At 36.2% G+C, this 20,992-nt stretch overlaps 1 protein-coding gene across 1 annotated transcript in view; it reads right to left on the bottom strand.

Annotated features, from left to right (window-relative positions):
• Nucleotides 1-20,992, bottom strand: part of LSAMP (limbic system associated membrane protein) — a 423,147-nt gene that overhangs the window by 332,526 nt on the left and 69,629 nt on the right. The window contains exons 3-4 of the mRNA XM_077771862.1: nt 3,917-3,973; nt 2,323-2,455 (exon numbers count right to left, since the gene is read on the bottom strand). Of these exons, the coding sequence (XP_077627988.1) occupies nt 2,323-2,455; nt 3,917-3,973 (190 nt within the window). The remainder of the gene's footprint in view (nt 1-2,322; nt 2,456-3,916; nt 3,974-20,992) is intronic.

Raw genomic sequence — 20,992 nt, 5'->3', positions numbered from 1 at the left:
TTTCCTTCACTTGATGCTACCATTTTCTCTGTCTCTATCTACCTGGAAGAGATGACTATCTTTTTAAGCGTGTATCTATTACACACTCTAATATATACGTAAAAACAAAATTTTTAAAAATGAGATACAATATGCATTGGAAACTTAACTCAAAAAATTTCTAAAAATATGCTGTACAGTAAAAACAAGATGTTTTCAAATTCACCATTGCCCCTCTTCTTGTTCTTGGACTTGAATACTATCCTTGATATTTTCTTATTGGTGTCTCCTTCCTTAGAGGTTCATATTTAAAGATAGAAATTAACATTTTAAAATCAATGTTTATATGTCACACTGAGGACGACATAACCTAATCTTTGTGGAGGGTCTGTGACTAACTCATACCCAATAATTTCACTGTGCATCTCTAGTGAAATAGACTAGTTTGATCTCACAAACTTCAAAAAAAAATTTTCATTCTCCACTATATTTCACTGTGAAATTAGCAATTATTTTTTCTTTTAAGATAATAATATGGCCATGATGCCTGGGTGGTTCAGGTCATGATCTCACAGGTTCATGAGTTCAAGCCCTCCACTCATAGTGTGGAGACTGCTTGGAATTCTTTCTTTCCCTCTTTCTCTGCCCCTCCACCCCTGTATTCACTCACTCACTCTCTCTCTCTCAGGAAAAATAAATAAACTTTTTAAAAAAGATAATAATATGACCAAGAAGACAACAGGAAGGGTGATAAAGATATAGATAAAATGAGATTTTATTCACTGCTACTTTATTGTCTAGGAAGCTACTGAATTTAGACATTCTAGAGGCTTCCAGTCAATATGGGACACTCTAGTTATTTGATACAACGATCTCCAGTCTTTAATACTAGTAAATTTTACACATTTCTTTTCTCTGATTATTACACAATATAATATTTTCATTCTGGATGTCAGTCTCCAGTCATCAGGCATGTGAAATTTCCCCAAAATATAGAATGAGAGAAGAATAAGCATTAACACAATGTTTTTAATGATTTATATCTTGCTTTTTCTTGTCCTCGAAGGAATAACTTCCAGAGTTCCTATTCTATTACCCTCAATCACAGTATTCACTCAAAGAACTCTATTAAAGGAATTACTATAGCTCAAGATATGTCCTTATATTCAAACTTCAGGAATCGTGGTATGGATGGCCTTATTCAGAAGTGGAATTTTTTTTTACTAATTATTAAGTATTAATAATCAGTATATCTATTCTGGCTTGAGACTAGAATACAGTGATTTAATAGACATAGTATAAATCATATATTTTTGTTCATATTTTATGTGTCACTTCTTCTCATTCCATTTATTTTCTGCCATACTCTTCACAAACTGAGAACATGAATCAAGGAAAATGGCTTATTTATATGTCTTTACCTTTTACTCTTATGTAATATGAATCCCTTAATCTTTGTGAACGTGCTTTTCTCTAGACAAGACCTACTACCATGTCACATGATGCTTCACATTAAAATTATAATTGTTAAACTATACAGTTAAGAGAGTCAGAGTCCCTAGTTTCTCTAAGTATATCAGTGCAAAAATGATTTGAGTGCATAAAAATTTGTGGGTATTCAACAAAAATTCTCTAACAATGAAGGAAATTTCAAATATATAATGTCCTGTGGATTATTCTACCTCTGTATAACACCTGAATCACAAAATACTGTGATTGAAGGACACAAAATAGGAACTTAAGAAAAATCTGCACTTAGGAGGCCAGAATCAGAGCACAAAAGAGAAAAGAATGTACTGTTTATTAAGGAGATGCCTCCTCTAAGTGAGCCTAAGCTGATTTTCTTTCCCAATCACTGAGTTCTACACAGGGCCTCTATGGCCCCCACAGAACTCAGTGTGAGCACTGGTCACTGAGTCCAATCTCATCATTTCAAAACACTTGCGCAGTTTTCACTTAAGGATTTCTCATAATCATCAACTCTTAGCAGCAACAAAATAGCAAGAGGAAAATAAAGCAAGATCAAAAGATACATATTCAATGCAAAACAGTTCAGCCTGTTAGCCCCAAGCAACAAATAAGTGGAGAACATTCTCCACAGTATAGTAAAGTATGTTTCTGGGAGGCTAATACTAGATGCAAATCTGCCAGAGGCAATCTTTAAAAAAAAACCCAACAAACCAAGAACAAAAAGCAAACCAGATCTGCATTTTTTATTTTTCCATATAATTCACCCAATCTTTGTCCATTCTGTAGGATATCAAGTATTATTTTACATGTAAGATTAGAAGGCATTAAGAATATTACATCAGCTTTTAACCCTTTCTATTATATTATTTTTGCCTAAATCCTTCATTTCTAAATAGCATTGAAGATCAGATATCAGAGTAGCACAAGACAAAGGCGTTGTGGAGAACATGTTTGTTACAGGGTCATCCTTTGCAGACCATTCACAAGTGAAATAGGGCAAATTTCTCTAAAATTGGAAGACACAATTAACTCTTTCATGGCATTTAAAAATACTAAACCTGTTCACCCTACCTCTCCAGTTGTAGATGCTGGGTGTGAGATCATGCCAAAATGTCCCCCAAAAGATCTCATAGCTATACCACTCTTTCTCAATATCAGATGAAAAGCAAGAAAAAGGTGCTATAGGCCAGAATCATACTTGACTTAATGCACTTTTACTTGCCATCCTCCTGAAACACCCCACAGCTGTAGTGGAAGCTTAGAATTACAGCTGTTCCTTGGGTGTCCCAGTGCTTTCATAGGAGACTCCAGAATTCTCAACAATGCAGGTATGAGCCTTGAGGATCAACATGCACAAACCTACAAGAGCCATCTAGTCTCTAAAAGCCTTTTGAAAGTTTGGAGTGTGGGATAGTTAGCATGTTGAAGGCATTTACAGGGCTCTTGGTTAGTAAAGATATATTTTTCAGTTTGCCTAGATTTCCACCCCCCCCTTTTTTTTTTTTTTTGCCATAGCTGGTGATACACAGTACAGGATAAGGAAATAAGTGATGCCAGCCAATCCTTTGAGACTCTTGTAGCCACTGTTGAAGCACGACGTTGTTAGAGGACTAACCACTACAAAGACCTCCCAGCTTCTCCCAGTCTGATTGTCAGGCACATCTTCTCAACAGAAAGAGTTTGGGAGCTGCCTGGAGGGCAGCTAGCTGTGGACTGTGTACAGCCATCCAGGCACTGTCATTGAGAAAGGGTTACACAGGTAGTTAAGTGTCTTCCTTTGATCCATAAGAAGTTTACTCCCTATGATTGGTGCCTAACAGAAAGCAAGTCCTGACATGTGTGGGTTCATGAATTTACACCGACACAGGAGTAAATTCTTCATTTTCATCAATGCCATTAGAGTGTCCAATGAGCTTACTTAGAATCACTTAATAAATACTGATTTCAAAATGTCCCTACATTGAGGATTCAGCCTATAACACCTCTTGTAAAATCAGATCTTCATAAAGTAATATAGTTCTTTCTGTTTTCCCTCCTTCTTTCCCTTTCACATTTTTCTGCCATAGGTTATGAAAAATTTGTGAAGTATGTTATTTGCAGAGATTTGTAAGACTATCTGTTAATTTTTATATTCTGTTTCATTAATTCTGCTAATTTATCAATTAATTTGGGTAATGACATTCACTCCCTTTTTACTACTCTCCTAATAGGAGTTCTAATGAAGGGGATATGTTGGCTGCCTGTCTTAAAATGTGCTTCCGGTGAGGTTGAGGTGGTCTCCTTAATGGATGTTTTGCAAAATCAAGGGGACTCTAGCAACAAGTTGGCACCACGGGAAAGCCAGTGTGCTTTTCCTAATGACCCTGAACTTTCAAAGGCAAGGATGGGGAGATGAATAGAAGAGTTTGGACAGTAGAAGACAGCTTCTCCTCCACTAAGTGAAAGATAATTACTCAGTGGGATTTACCTGGACAGAAGCCACGTCTTCTTGATGACGTCTGTTTTCTTGCAAGGATAAGACTTTCTAGGTGGATTACAAAACAGAAAGTTGCATTGTAACCTGGAGTGCGAAATAGCTATGCCAGAGAAATTGGAGCTCTGCAGATGTTTTTAACAAGGGAGTTTAAGCTTAGGAGAAGGATATCCCTCAGAAGTGTGGATCCTGAGACGCCAAAGCCAATCACTGCTTTAGTGATAGAGAGTATTCAGATATGTGCACCTTCACAAATGGGCTCAAATATACAATGGAGGGCAGAATGAGAGAGAAGAAGAGAGCTAAGCCTGATGATACAGTCTAAACAGCCAGTACATCCTTTCCTCAGAACTCAAAGGAGAGAGGTGAGGATGGGTATGAGCTTCCAAATGACTATGGCAGGAAAACTAATGAAAGTTTAGGAATTAGAATGGCTCACATCCTGTAGAATAGTCATTCACTTAATAGTTAAATATTATAATCTTTACTCATCCTTTTAGTATTTAATAGATAGATCTTTTGTTCCATAGCTTGTAGTATCTTGTGGTTTTTTTGTTTGTTTGTTTTGTTGTTTGAAACATAAGAACCAGCCTAGGAGTCTGCAGTTGGAAGGACTGGATCTGGTAGAATCTACAAGGCAGGCAGGTTCAGGAACTCCTGGTAATTGTTAGTACCTGGAGAAGGAATACAGGAAAGAGTTTGCTTTGAAAAGAGAATTATCACGGGAGTTAACTATGCTGTCTCTTCAGGGAATCTTCTTTCAATCTCCTGAGCTAATTCATCCCACAATATCTACACCAATATCTAGATCTCTTTTTCTCTTGTACCCCGCACTAGGCCATTTTAATAACAGGAATTTTCAGTGTGTTGGATTTACCAACAGCTAATTCACGTGACTGGAGGACAGTTAGAGACAAAAGGAGATGCAGAATCTGAAGCAGGCTCCAGGCGCTGAGCTGTCAGTGCAGAGCCCTACGGGGGGCTTAAACTCATGAACCGTGAGATCATGACCTGAGCCAAAGTCTGACATTCAACCAACTGAGCCACCCAGGCACCCTCCTTTTACATGTTAATCAATCATTACCTAATAGCTTCTATGACTCTAGCCTTTGACATTTTAAATTTGAGTTTCAGTGTTATATATATATCCTTGATAATTAGGTAACTCTGAGAAAAGATTCTGAAATATTTTTGAAAGCACTAGTGAGTTCAAACCTCTGGAATTCCAGTGTTCACATACTTTTCTTTTTCTTTTGTTTTCTTTTATTTTAGTATACACAGGCCGATTGTGGGTGACAAATGGAAAGAAATCTATAAAAAATAATAAGGGAAGCAAGAGAGAGTGTGAGGCACAAAGAGTGAGATTCATACACAAACTCAGTGTGAGAAGTGTGAGAAACAGAGTGAGACGGTAAAGAGAGAAAGAGACACTGCAGAACAGCTATTATAGAAGCAGATAGAAACAGCTGATATGAAAAGCCAAAGGAAATTCTAGAATAGATATTCACAATGACTTTCCTTTAAGTAGAAGGTACAGAAAAGAGAAATAACAATATTTGCATTCCAACATGTTACGTGACTCTGTCTCTCTCTCTTCATCTCAAGTCCTATACCCATCCTCTCACTCCTCTGTAGAACTGCAAACCTGAAAGATCAGTAAATGATGTAGGGTAGAGAAGTCTAGAAATTTAGAAATGTTTTCCCTGTATGTTTTATGATTATAAAAAGCAATTTTTCTGCATCAAACATTCAGAAAAGATAAAAAAATATAGATAAAACAAAAACCAACGGAATATTAATGCTTACTTTTGGTGATTTATATTTAAAGTCATACGTAACACTTATGTTTAACTAGAATCATATTGGACTTATAATTTATAAATTATACCCTTGTATAAATATACATAACTTTGAACTCTGCTTTAAGAATTGTTTTTTAACATTTATTTATTTTTGAGACAGATAGAGTGTGAGCAGGGGAGGAGCAGAGAGAGAGGGAGACAGAATCTGAGGCAGACTCCAGGCTCCAAGCTGTCAGCATAGAGCCTGACGCCGGGCTCACGAGCTGTGAGATCATGACTTGAGCTGAAGTCAGACACTTACCCGACTGAGCCACGGAGGTGCCCCTGAACTATGCTTTTAAAAATGATTGTATTAGACAAGTAGTATGTGATAATCATTGAATAATATAATTTCCTCTTACCTACTTACCAATAGTTCTAGAAGGTGTTCCCACAGAATAGAAATTCTGAGACAACCAACATGAATTCCTGTGTAATATGTCAGGTATGAGACTAGACTTTAATGTGAACTCACTATACTCAGTAAAATAAGCCTTAGTTGGGGAGGTTGTTTCTCTAAGCAACAAAGACCCTCCATCACTAACACTGGGCTGTGTCTCCATATGCATTGTTGCTGTGTGCTGTGGGATTCTGAAATTAAAGTAGTGTAATTGGAGTAGGGAGACTGAAGAAGTTCAAATCTCAGCTCTACCACATGTCAGATGTAATAATCTAGGCAAATTATTTCTCCTTTCTAAGTCTCTGTTTCTTCACTGGATTATTTTTGGGTTTAATAAATCACTACATCTAAAGACCTTAGAGTAGCACCTGGCATATGGAAAATGATCGATAATTGTTACTAAATAACTGTGGGTATTGTCATTGTTGTTTTTCTCATTGCTATTGCTCTTCATTCCAAAAATGTAATGAAGAAAGATGAGCTGTGAGACATTTTTAAAAATGAATCAAGGGGGTCAATAATTGCAAGATATAAGGGGCAATGAGGAAGCTCCCAAAAATGTCCTCTCTGAGGAAAATCTGATTGAGATATAATTTAGTGAGCTGACATTCTGAATAGGAAGAAAGGAAACAGTACAAGGTCATGTTGGGAAAAAAGAACTTTATCTAAAGCCTGCATTTCAAGAAAGCAGGAATGATTGGAAAATCTCCCTGCTCTGTGTTCCTGGAAATAGCAGCTGCAAAGCACCCCAGTGCCCTCACATAATACGAGGTAAGACTCATCCTCATCCTTCTTCACGACTTCCATAAGAGTCTGATAACTTCCCACCCTTATCATACCCCAGGCTTCCTTTCTTCTTACTGCAATAGCCTGAGTAACATAACGGTAAATTATCTGGTGCCTTTTGTTTTTCGCATGTGTCACAGTGTTCTCTGTGCTGGGTTGCTCTTCGGAAATCGGGCTGGGAGCAGTGCCCAGAGTGATCCTGGACAGTGCATGTGATTGTAGGATGAAGGTAGAAAGGGAACTTGTTATTGCTATTTGGTTGTGAATGTGTTCATTATATTATCCCTTATTTCACAAAATATATGCATTCCAGAAATGCATTTTTTTTCTGGTGCCTTAGGGTCTGCTATTAGAAAACCTGAGCTCGCTGGGTAAAATGAAATCCTGAGATGTAATAAAATCAGACACTTAATAAAGCAGTAGTGCCACTTTTCACACTCACGTATTTAAAAGAAAACAGTACCTTTGCTTTTACAAAACATTAACAATAATACTCTCAACATTTATAATCTTGTGATACCCACCAAATAAGTCACACAATGAAAATACAGAAAGTGAACCCCTCAGGTAGATTTCAGACTCCGATGATCTGCATACACTTTGGAACATATCCCTCCATGTGGGTCATAAAGTTAGGAATTTGGCATTCTTTGTCTAGTTTTGTTATTATGTCAGCAGGGTGCAGAGTCCCTACATTGCATCACATTTTCCTTTTATTTGATGCCACTGGGTTAATAGTCGAGTATCACCACTTTTAGTGTCCAGGATAACTTGCAAATGTAGATGCTTTTCAATAATATTTTATGAAGTGGAAGGAATTGTTTTGCTTATTATTCATCTCTTTGTAATTGTTTGCAGGTTTTAAAGGTGTTTGGAAACACTTTAAATGGAATCTTTAGTCTAGCTCAGATTTTATGGCCGGATAAAATGGGAACAATGTAGCATGCATTTTTTCTTTAAAATAAGCCAATACATCTATGTTACTTTTTTAAATGTTTATTTATTTATTCTTGAAAGAGCGAGAAGTAGAGAGCAAGCAGGGGAAGGGCAGAGAGAGGGGGAGACAGAATCCCAAGCAGGCTCCATGCTGTCAGCACATAGACTAATGCAGGGCTTGAACTCACAAACCATGAGATCATGACCTGAGCTGAAACCAAGAGTTGGACGCTTAACTGATTCAGCCACCCAGGCAGTCCTTTTTATGTTACTTTTAATAGAAACTGAATGGGGGACAAAGCAAGGAGAAACCTTAATAATAAATGGTAAAGGCCCATATTTGTTGAACATCCATTCTGTGCCAGGCATTGCTCAAAATATATTTATATGTTAATTAGCCTTAATTCTCACAACAATCTGTATAAGGTAGATACTCTATCCCTATTTTACAAAAAAAAAAAAAAAAAGGAAGTGAGTCACAGGTCAACTATATTGTTCAACGAATCTTCGTTAAGAAGTGGGGAGCTGGTAATAGAATCTATCTGGTCCCCCCTCAACTGTTGCTTCCTACATTTCTTGCAGAGCAATAATCTTGTTCTTTCTCTTTGCCTCTATTCTGGGTATGGTCTCCTATTTTCTCTAGTTCATATCTTTCGCTTTTTCTATTTATTTAGTTATTTTGATGTAACACAATCTTTAGTAACTTCTTGATTAAGATGTGTAACAGGTAAATTACTGGATGAATTTGATGTCTATCAACCAAGTGTGAGAGTGAAAAAAAAAATCAAGTTTGTTCAATAAGGAATGCTAGGTTGGAAATAATTTTCCTCCTAAAATTTGAATATATTTTCCGCTGAATTCTAAGACCCAGTTTTGCTGTTAAGAAGTCCAAAATCACCTAATATCTGATCCTTTGAATATGACTTACTTTTTCATTCTTTCTTCCCACTTGGATGTGTGCTGGTTCCTGTGTTTGTCCCAGTGTTCTGAGATGCTTGGAGGGAGATTTATTTCCCACGTGCTTTTAATTATTTTAATTCAAGTTGAAATTCATATTTTTTTTAGTTCAGGAAGTTTTTATTGCACGATTTAATTAATGATTTCCTCCCTTCCTTTATTTCAACTTTCTTTTTTTTTGATTACTATCATTTGGATAGTAGGTCTCCTAGACCTATCCTGTAATACAATCTATTTTTTCCTTTTGTTTGCTATCTTTTTTTTTTTTTTTTTTTTGGTCTTTTGCCTCCACTTCTTAAGAGATTTTCTCAGTTTTTATTGTCAACATATGTAGTGAGTTTTCCTTTCTAACCTCATGTTTTAAATTTCTAAGACCTCTTTCAATCTCCAATATCTTCTCTTGTTAAGAATATTTAAGTTATTTAAGAATAACTTAAAAGTTTTCTCTGTTCAAATCTCCCTTTCCTTCAAGTGGCTTTTATCTGTTTATGCTGGCTCTTTTCCTTCATATTCTTTCCAGCATTTGTTAGGTATTTGATAATCTTCATATGCTATTCATCATATTTAAAATGGGGAATAAAATGTGGGTTTTGGAAAACCCTCTCTAGGAGCCGTGTTAGAAGTTTGACTACCATGAGGCTCCCATGCTGGAAAATCCATGTATATTAAGTACTGTGGCCAAGAATTCTAGGTGAGCCCATCTATCCAGGCATCCTGTCAAGGTGACAGACAATTATGAACCCTCTAGACCAGTTGAACTATAGGCTGAATATCACAGAACAACTTTTTTTTTTTATGTTTTATTTATTTTTGAAAGAGAGAGAGACAGCATGAGGGACAGAAAGAGAGGGAGACACAGAATCTGAAGATAGGCTCCAGGCTCTGAGCCAGCTATCAGCACAGAGCCCAACGTGGGGCTTGAACCCACAAACTGCGAGAGCATGACCTGGCCGGATGCTTAACTGATTGAGGCACCCAGGCGCCCCAGCACAGGGCAACTTCTATCAATACCACAACAGATAGTCAAGCCCTATCTGAATTCCTGAGTCTTGAGAAAAAAACAAAATGGTTTTTGTTTTAAGCTACTAAAATCTAGGTAATTTTTATCACAGCAAGGACTAATCAAAACACTAGATTTATATGTACTAACATGGAAAAGTTATATCTGAAATACTGGTAAATTAAAATAAATGCACCTTGTATAATGATCAAAGAAATGATGACTCAAAATTCTAGTGTTATGAGTGGGACTCCTTGACTGTGAACCGACTTCAAGAGCAATCAGGCTGTGCTGTTCCCGTAAGAGATTTTTTCCCCCCTGTTATTTATTTATTTTTAAAATAAACTTTATTTTTCAAACAGTTTTAGATTTTTTGAGGGAGGAAACCAAGGGAGTAAATGCCACTTTCATTACCTCTTATTATAAAGGGTACATACTATCATTATGACTTGTCACTGTTGACACCAATCTCAATCATCTGCCTAAAACATTGTCAGGTTTCTCTCTTGTACAGTTACTTTTTTTCTTCTCCCTTTTCATACTGTCCTCTTTGGAAGGAAGTTAGTATGAACAGACTACATTTAAGGAGTAGGGAGTTATGCTTCACTTTCTGGAAGGCATAATATCTACATAGATTATTTGGAATTCTTCTGAATGAGAGATTTGTCTCTTCCCACACTGATCTATTTGCTCAGTATTATTTATATTAGTATGGACCCACAGATATTTATTTTATGATGCCTCCACCTTTTTTTTCTAGATTTTTTTTTATTTTGAGTTGGTCATATTTCCCAGGAAAGAGTTGTACATTATTCTGCATAGAAGGTAAAATCTGGCTGCCAATATTTGGGAGTCTCAGTGGAAAATTAGTGTTGTGATAGTGGAGCTCATATTTACTATACAAAGTGAAACCCATATGAACCCTTATGTACCCCACTCTTAACTGTATCTGGCATCTCATGTATAGAGATACCATTTTACTTTCTTCTGGAGAATGAACCTAAATGACATTGCTTAGTTTAGCTAAGAATAGTCAGCCAGGGGCATGGAGAGAAGATGAGATCAAGGGATTTAATTTATTTTTAAGCATAATACAAACAACTTCTATTATATTAGTTGCTCCACCCACCGCTAGCTTGATATTTCCCTGACTTTCAATGGTATATGATGTTGCCAATTCCTAAAGAGCTAGTAGGAAGAAATAGCGTGGTTTTCAGCTCTCCTCGTTACTGACTTTGTCTTCAGCATTTTCATGTCTGCTAAATCAGTTTCACTCATCCATCTGCTTTACAGCTTCCAAAATTGCTTTTCCTATGCTCTCTTGTCTTATTCTCTCCACCTCCCCTTGTATGTCTTTAGGGAAAAAAATCCCTTTTTAGCAAGTATAGCAGAGTTTGGGGACAGCAAAAGTGGATATGTGTTCAATCCACCATCTTTTTACAGATTTGTTTAGGATTACAGAGTTAGCTCTGTGAGACCAGAGCTTTGTATCCCCATCACCCACACACATGCCTGATAAAGAGTAGGAGGTAATTTGAGTTTCTATAAATGAAAATAGGAAGTAGAGTCAAGACTCAAATACAAATCTAAATCCAAGTTAATTTTCAGTTTTTACATTACACTAAACTCCCACCCCCATGAATTATAAAATTTATACTTTCAGTATTTAAAGTAGAATTTTTCATGCATAAGATCATGCAGATCTGTACTTATCAAAATTTTATGTGCATACGAATGCTCTGGAGATCTCTTAAAATGCAGATTCTGATTCAGTAACTCTGGGTAGGGCTGAGTCTCAGCTGGTCCAAGGACCACAAACTTGTGGTCCAAGGATGTTTAGTAATGGATTATAGCACTATGTATTCTGGCATTGTAAAATGCTATTCCACATTTTATTTCTATTGTAGAAATACTATTTGCATAACAATTTGGTCAAAGTCGGGGCTTGGTAGCAATAAGTGGAGTTGTCCTGGGTAAAAAAAGAACTAGGAGCTTAGGTCAATCTACCAGTTGAAAAAAGACAAAGGATGTAATGTGAGAGTGCAACCAGCTTTTAAGAAAACAAAACAAATGAACTGTGTGTGTGTGTGTGTGTGTGTGTGTGTGTGTGTGTATTCATTTCAGTGGGAACTAAATCCATCCATAAGATAAATGGCTGGGACTAGAAATCATTACATGACAACATACATGGGTGTGTTATCATACTTTATAAACTATATCAAATTGACTTAAATTGGCTTAACTATAGATGAAAGTTATATTTCTTTAAAAGAGGCAAGGGAATTAAAGCAAAGGGAAAATGATAATAAGAAATATAAAATAAAATAAATGTCGAGGTGAGGACACAGTATGTGTTGTGACTTCTGCAAGCTAACAATAGGGGTATCATAAATATGGTTCTTGATAGTTAGCAAAAGAAAAAAATTGATAGGTACATTTTTAAAAGTCCCTTTGGCTAAAAAGTAAACTTTACTTTTACAAATAGGGGGCCACATAACATTCCATGTAATACTGTCAAAGACACTCTTATAATATCCATCTCAGAAGACAATCAGATAATACAAAGTTGTTCAGGCATGATTTGGGTGTTAGTGATAGAGAGAATAAATAACAAACATTTTAAAGGAGCTCATGGTTCTAGGGATAGATTAAGAAATTTCAGGGGCACCTGGGTGGCTCAGTCAGTTAAGCATCCAACTTCAGCTCAGGTTATGATCTCAGGGTTCGTGAGTTCCAGCTCCACATCAGGCTCTGTGCTGACAGCTCAGAAGCTCAGAGACTGGAGGCTGCTTCAGATTCTGTGTCTCTCTCTTTCTCTGTCCCTCCTCTATTCATGCTCTGTCTCTCTCAAAAATAAATAAACATTAAAAAAAATTTAAAAAAGAGATTTCAAATAAGATGTGTTATAATAAAATACAAGGTATGCTGGTAGCCCAAATGAGGAAGAAATTAACAGCCAGAGAAATAGTAGAAGGTGTGGACTTGTTTAGGGGGTAAAAAATTGAAAAATTAAAAAAAAAAGTCTTAACCAATGTATATAACATGTTGACCAATCTCTAATACACAGTCTTTATCTAAGTAGGTTCTGCACTGTGGTCAATATAAGTGAAAACAAGCAGAAAAGAAAAGAACTGGAATGAAATGAAATTAAAAGAATAAAAGAAGGAAAAGAAAATTTTCGCAATTAGAAAATTCTGGCAGCCAACGCGTGGAAACCAGTCTCTGGAAGAGGAGTGAGACTCAGAGACAGTATCGGAGCCCAGTGATCCTTTACTTGCAGCAGAAGTCAGGGACACAAGCTTCTGGGAATCCAATGTAAGGACAGTCAGCAAAACAAGGTTCACAGGAGGCTGAGCCCAGGTTCTGGAGCAATCCAGCAGGTTAGATGAATGGCTCTTAACCAGTTCTTGTTCCCAGACACTTTTGAAAATTGACTAAGGCTGTTTAACTTCTATCTAGAAAAGCCCCAAATATACATACATGCCAAGTTTTGGTTTGGGCTCAGGGGTTTTAAGAATATCACAGATCTTTTTCAGCTAGACCCTGAGTTTAATAAACAGAAAACAAAAAACACAAGCTAAACTTGATGGATGCATTAGGCTATCATCATAACTTGAGGTTGGAAGCCATTTAGGTATTCTTGCTAACTCCCTTTACTTTAATTGTATGCTCATCAAGTGACCTTCTGATTCCAAAATATCAACAATTTGAGGTGGATGACAGATTCCATGAAGCCCATTACGGGAACTTTAGGTTAAGAACACTCCAGCTAGGGGCAATGTGATGACCTAGAGTCGTGAAAGTCACAACATGTTCAAATTTTTCATCCCAATCACGTTTCATTTGTGTGCACTTTTCTCATTACTTGAACTCACTGGCCTTTCTGTAGACCTTTTCACCCGATAATAGTTGCTTACTGTAAGACCCAAAGCTAAAAACTGAAATACTGCATTCTTGTTTAGCATTGAGACCTCAGTGAGTAAGATAAGTACTTTGTCAATGTATAAATATTGGACCCAGCAACAAGTTTGCCACTTTTCTGACCTTCCCAGGAAAAACAACCACAAACTTAACAGATCATGAAAATTTATTTATTCTTGATTCAGTTCCTGGTGGGCACGATGAACTACTTTTTTAATCCACACAATTTTGACTTTACCTAAACTTTCTTACCAATTTTTAAAACTGAATCACAAACTTCTCCCACAATTAGAATAACTGACAATGTTTGGTTGGTGCAGTATATTTCATTCTCCACCAAGTTCTCTAGAATCTATAAATGGTGGCTCACATTTAATGAGATTCTCAGGTGGTGTCAAGCATTCCTCTGTACATAATATGAGTATTATCTCAATGAAACTTTCTACCAGCAATGCTGTGAGGTAGGTACTTTTATTATGAATATTTTAGAGATGACAAACTAATAGGTTAAGCAATGTGCCTAAGCTGTATGATCTAAAGTGGCAGAGCCAAGTCAAAATTCAAGCAGATTGCCTTCAAAGCTTGCACTTTTCATTATTTCTCATTATTTCTCAACTGTGCAAATATACAAATGAAAATCACAAAACACTGGAAATAAGATAAATGTGGAAATAAAAGAGGTAGCTGATTAAATATTATTACTTGAATTCAGTCAAATTCTATGCTGTCATTAATATATAGACTGTAGAAATAAATTTAGTGGGCTGGAAAAAATATCACAATATATTCTTGAATGAATAAAGCAAATATACTCTATAGTAAAACCCACTTACATGCATATACATATACACATACAAAGACACACACACAAAAGATAGATCTCAAAATGTATATTATGATAATTATCAAGTAGTGGATAAATAGGTAGTTTTCATTTATTTTCTCAAGCAGCTCTTCTGATCTTTGCACAGCTGGCTCCTTTTTGTTTTTTAGAGGTTATTTCAAATGTCACCTTATCAGAGACATCTTCCCTAATGCCCTAGCCTGACGGAGACACGTAGGTATTCTCTTTAAATCACTTTTTAAAATTTTTTTAAAATTTTATTTTAATTTAGAGAGAGGGAGAGAGAGAGAGAGAGAGAGAGAGAGAGAGAGAGAGAAAGTGAGTCTCAAGCAGGCTTCAAGCCCACTGTGGGGCTCAATGCCACAACCCTGGGACCATGACCTGAGCTGAAATCAAGTGTCAGAAGCTCAACCGCGTGAGCCACCCAGGTGTCCCTCTTGATATGTCTTTTTGATAAGAACTATATTATTACACTTCAATATTTATTATATTTCATTAGTAATTTTATAGGGTTTTACTTTTCTATCATTTCCAATTTAACTAATCTCCAACAATGAGTACCACATTTCTCCTATTTACTTCTATATACTCCCATGATTTAGAAAGATGTATAAATGCTCTGTAAATATTTACTGAATAACGAATGAACCAATAACAAAAGAATAAATGATATATCTACCATTAACATACTCTTAAAATCTATCATTTTATTGCAGTGCATCTCAACCTCAAATTTAACCAAAGGAAGCTCACTGATTTTCTCCTTCCACCCATCCCTATATGTAATTGGTTCACCCTGAGCTATCGTAACCATGGGAGACATGGAGGAGATGTTCCCTGCTTTAGAAGGTTACATCCAGTGAGTCTGAAAGACATTTAAATAAATAATTCTATCATAATAAAGGATACATAAGAGCTAATGTCAACTATAGGCACTCAGAGGAAACACTAACATTTCCTGAGTTTCCAGTCAGGAGAAGCCAAAAATAGCTCACTTGTTTTTAAAATTTATCAAAAAAGTACAAATGCAAGCCCCAAGGTGAAATCAGTAATAGGAAGACAGCAGTAAATTATTAATGTATGATCAGGTCTCCTCTGCCCATTTACACACAGATATAATCAAAGGTAGAGTGAGCCACCTTCTCATTTGTAGGAGTGATTGTATCTTAATAGGAGATTTGAGAAAGTGGCCCAGACACCTCCTTCAGTCATGGGCCACAGCTGAAGTACTTTTCTGAGAGATATAGTTTATCCTCTGCATATATTCTAAATTTAACTCATACTTGTGACAAAGCATATGGAAAGAAATAGTGAGGAAAGTCTAGGTTTTTCAACTTCAATGACATTCCAATAATAGACAATGCTATAACACAGGGGAAATATTATGATGTGGAAGAATATTAAAAGAGTAATAACAATTATTAATTTACCATGGAACTTGAACAACAAAGGCCATTCTGCTTTAATGGCTACACTCTTTTCTTTACCTCTTATTAAAACCATTGTGAATCAAAAACGTTTTCCTGGATTATGTTATTATTCAAAATGAATACGTGTACCTAGGATATGAGGCCTGATTAATGGAAAAAAGAAAAACAAAATCTCTATTTGCCCTGAAACTTTGTTAGCATAGCAGATATTAGTCAGGCTTACCCAACCCATCTTTGGAGTATGTCCTAAGTGCTTTGCCTTTGATACTGAACAATAGTCCCATAAATTTTGAGATGACTTAAGTCAGATAATATAAGGTATGATTTGGAGAAAAGATCTACTTATTAAGGGAATACAGGAATACTCTCTGGAACAAGTGCCACATGCCTTCCTTCCCAGAAAGATATGATTTGGAGAACAAGACCTGTAAACCCAGAAATTAGGAGAATATAACTATGGGTTCAGTCACTAGAGGAAAGCTTGGGGGAGGGAATGGGCGAAATAGGTGATGGGGACCAAAGAGTACAATTATGATGAGCACAGAGTAATGTATAGAATTGCTGAATCACTGTATTGAACACCTGAAACTAATGTAACAGTGTATTTTAACAATATTGGAAGTAAAATAAAAAACTTTATATAAAAAAGAATTTATTGGGGTGCCTGGGCGGCTCAGTCAGTTGATTGTATGACTCAGGTCAAGATCCCAGGTTTGTGGGATAAAGCCTCACATCAGGCTCCTTGATGAATGTGGAACCTGCTTAAATTCTGTCTCTCATTCTGCCCCTCTCCCCGAACTGTGCTCTCTCTCTTTCTAAAAACTAAAAATAAGAAAAAGAATATAACTATAGGGCAAAGACTTCTTTCCTACCTCACATGGTTGGACCACCAGGCATAAAATTTAACAATCGAAAATTTTTCATATATGTGGTGGAAGACTAACTTCTCAGAACGAACGATGGTATCACTCAGCACTGTCTGCTGATGTTCAAAAAGGAGAATTAACTGAGCAACTTGATTGGAGAAAGACTCCAAAAGCTTGTAAATCTTTATCCATGGAAACTTTTACAGTTTGAATAGAAGACCTACCACTCCCATAAGTCTCAGATAATCAAAGACATCATGGTTTCTCACTTATGAGAATTATTTTTGGGCTCTGAAGCCCTCTGAGTTGCTCCAGAGTTATACCAGGGTATTATATTCTGAAACTAATCCAGTCTTAAGGAAATCATTAAGGTGTACTTTTTGTCTCAAGCCTCAAAAAGTTTATTCAAATTAAATCATTTAGAAAAAAAAACAAATCTAAGTATATATCCTTTACATTTAAGCATTTTAAGTAACTAAATATAAATAACTTCAAAAACATTTTATAGTCTATTTACCACTAACCATATTTATAAAAGCATATTACAGTAGTGTACAAGTTTCTGGCTAGAAGAGATCTCAAAACACAAAATGAAAATGCAAAAATGTGAGAAAAATAAAACAGATAGTAAATATTCTCCATTAAACTTTAAAACTACATAATGCATGGACTTGGGAGCTAAGTAAAGAAATGAAAGTGTTGATAACAGAGACTGCTTGTACTCATGGAGATAGTCATGCACATACTCAGAAGAAACTGCAATTGGGGTCATAAATATTTGGAAGCTTTACAAAAATATTCATTTTACACATGTGAACAATTATTGTTTTCATTTGAAAACTCCACTCTGAATTTTGCACAGTGAAAAACTGACTGGCATTTGCTAATTTAAGGGGGTGGTAGTACAAATCACAGAACAGTGTCTGCAAGGATGCTGATTTTTGGGGTTTCAAAAGGAGAGAGTTAGAAAAAGAAATTCCTCCCTGTAGCACTTCAGGGTCATTTATTTCCCAGAGACCTCTGGCTGAGCCTGATGTGCTCCAATTGTGTCTGATGTCCTAACTCCTGTTGCCTCTTTCTCAACTTGAAAGTAGAGAATGGCTTCTGTTATGGGGAGCAAGATGGTGACAAACTCATTTCCATATCTAAAGCCAGCTCTGAAATACCATCATATAATGAAGGTTTTATGAGAACAAAATGAGACTTCATTTGTTTCATATGTATTTTTCTCCAACAATAATCAAGAGATACCATCTTTTGGGATATTCTGTTTGCTTTCTCTTTCTCTATGTCTCTCCCTTTCATAGTTGTTAGTTACTCACTGCAGATTTTTTTTTTCCTTCTACGTTTTCCTCTTTTTTTCATCATGTTCCTTTATCTTTTCTTTTCTTTTTGGTGTCTATGTTCCTTTCTTGTGATCCTCCTTTCTTGGTTGAATTTTCATCTGAGGACATTCTCCCCTTCATTTATCTTTGTTCATTGCCTTGACTCTCTTCTCTGCTTTTCCAACACCCTCCCAAACCCTTATTCTTTGACTTCCATCAACTAGACTGTCCTATACTCAACAAGAATTGGTTTTCCACAGATTGATTTCATTTATTGGCACTATTTGAGTTGGAAAAACAGTGAAATGGAGGAGCATTTTGTACATGAGTTCCTAGGAGCTGTGCTCTGAACTCACCTTCAAACTACTATTCTTAATGAGGTTTATAATCTAGGGCAGCCTAATAAATAAATAGAAAAAAAACCTTGGAAAAATGTACTTGATGGTATTTTTTCTGGCAACAATGAAAACTGGAATTGATTTAAAATTAGTAACCAAAAGAGAAAAGACAGTAAGAGTTAGAGAATTAGGATCTACGACTGTACATGAGCTCATTGCTCTTTCAAGGTAAATTATATTCTTTCACACACTAAGAGATCTATAACTGTGGGGGAAATGTGGATAATAGAATCTGAATTCTGACTCTTTAACTCCATGTTACAGTATTTTATATCCATTTGCAGGCAGGTTTCTTTTGCAGATACCATGAATGAAGAGAAATGTTGTTGTTTTTTTTTTTCTTTTTTTTGAGGGGAGTTGGGTTGGAAGATTGAGAGACTAAAATAAACATGGCTTTGAACTTTGAATATATTGATCTGAAGCTTCTATATGAATTGAAAAATCATAACAAAAACAAGGAAACTCAAACATGCAGCTAACACATCTGGATGTTTTTGCTTGGCAATGTGAAAACTCTACGTGAATCTGAGCCAATCAATATGAGTCATGACCCATCTAGCTGCCTCAGTGCAACTGGTGAGATGTGAGGACCTATAGAGGCAGAACATTCAGAAGACAAGTCCCTCTCAAGGGCACTATCAATGGGACATGCCCAAATGACATCAATGCCTCCGCCAAATTTCTCTTGGAAGTAAGGCAGGGTTGATTCAAGGTCTAATGAATAATCGAAAACAGTATCATGGATTATGTTCCTTTTTATATTTGTTAAGCATCCAAGTCAAGAGTCAGAGCACTGTGGTGAGTGCTTGCAGATATGAATAGAATTTTGATCTATCCCTTAAGAGGTTAAGAGTTAGCTGGAGAGATGACAAAAATCTGCCAATAAATCCTACTGCTTGCACATGAGATTTGTCGGGATCCTAACTCTTTCTTGCTCTGGGGAAATTCAAGGCATTCTGTGAAATAGAAATCTAGGTAGAATGAGAATTGCTGGTTTAGGTCTTAACTAATCATTTCTGTAAATTTCTCAGATGTCTGGATTCATGTAGTGTGATTCATTTATAGAGAATACCTCAAATGATACAGTAGGCATCTCCAAGAATTACTAGGAATTGCCTAATAAAATGAAAAAATTCATATGCTTTTATTTAGTTTACCACATGAAAGTTCAATTAATTTGGATACCAAACAAGTTTGGTTTATATGTTGAATTATATAGTGGCTGATATGACTGTTTGAACAATTTTCTATGGATATTGATAATCACGTCAGGTGACATGTATGTGAATTGGTCAGAAGATATAGACATAGCCTTCCCATTCCTTTGCATCTAGGGGACCCACCATATTCAAATAGGATTCAACTAACATTCTTTTTTCCAAAAAGTGAAAAAAAGGCAGAAAAGAAGACAAATGCATGTTCAAATTAATACTATCAGAGTACATTTGTGAGTCTTAAATCATTTTCAGGAGATGTGCAAATTCACAAGTACAAAAATACTCATATGTAAAAATAAAAGTTGAGGGGAAAAAGCTCCTTTAATACACTTTCTTGTAAAGTGGGAATTGGTGTCTCTAGATAGGCTGAAAGCTGAGTAGGCAAATGTTTTCTTTTCAGTGTGTGTGGATGTTTCTTGGAGAGACACTGGCTTATGAGGCAAACAGTGAAACCGTTGGACTTTATGATGGAAACAAACTAAAAAATGAATATGTATTAAAAAGTTTATTTATTTACTTGAGATAGAGAAAGCATGGTGGAAAGGCAGAGGGAGGGGGAGAGAGACACCCGAGCTGGCTATTCACTATCACCACAGAGCCCAACACAGGACAGGGCTCAATCTCTAGAACTGTGAGATCATGACCTGAGCCTAAATCAAGAATCAGACACTGAACGGACTGTGCCACCTAGGTGCCCCCAAAATGAAACATTTCTATCTTTCTGTTTGTTATCCATTAGGAGAATTAATTTAAGCAACATGTATTCCTTCTAAAACTACTATTGTATTTATCGGTCAACTTCATACATCACACTGCTTACCATCTTTAATAGAAGTTTTCAAACTTTTACTGTCAATTGTTCAACAGGTTCTTCAAGTCTCACTTTTATCTTCATTATCACATCTAGGCCTGGTACTCTTACCACAAAGCCCAAAGTGATCCAGGCCCTTAAAGTACTTTAATTGGCTCATTTTGGTTTTTAATTAGAATCTCTGGTATGGTTGTCTGCATCTATCAAATGTTAGCATTCACTCACTCACTCACTCATTTATTAAACATTTATGGAATGTATTCTATGTTTCAGGGAATGACCTAAGTTTGGGGGATATCAAGTGCAAAGATATAATGGCTGCCCTGACAAGATCATAA

This window comes from Crocuta crocuta, unplaced genomic scaffold (genome assembly GCF_008692635.1).
Source record: "Crocuta crocuta isolate KB4526 unplaced genomic scaffold, BGI_CrCroc_1.0 scaffold56, whole genome shotgun sequence".
NCBI classification, from domain to species: Eukaryota; Metazoa; Chordata; class Mammalia; order Carnivora; family Hyaenidae; genus Crocuta; species Crocuta crocuta.
The sequence above is the reverse complement of the archived record's forward strand: the minus strand, read 5'-3'. Positions and strand labels throughout refer to the sequence as shown.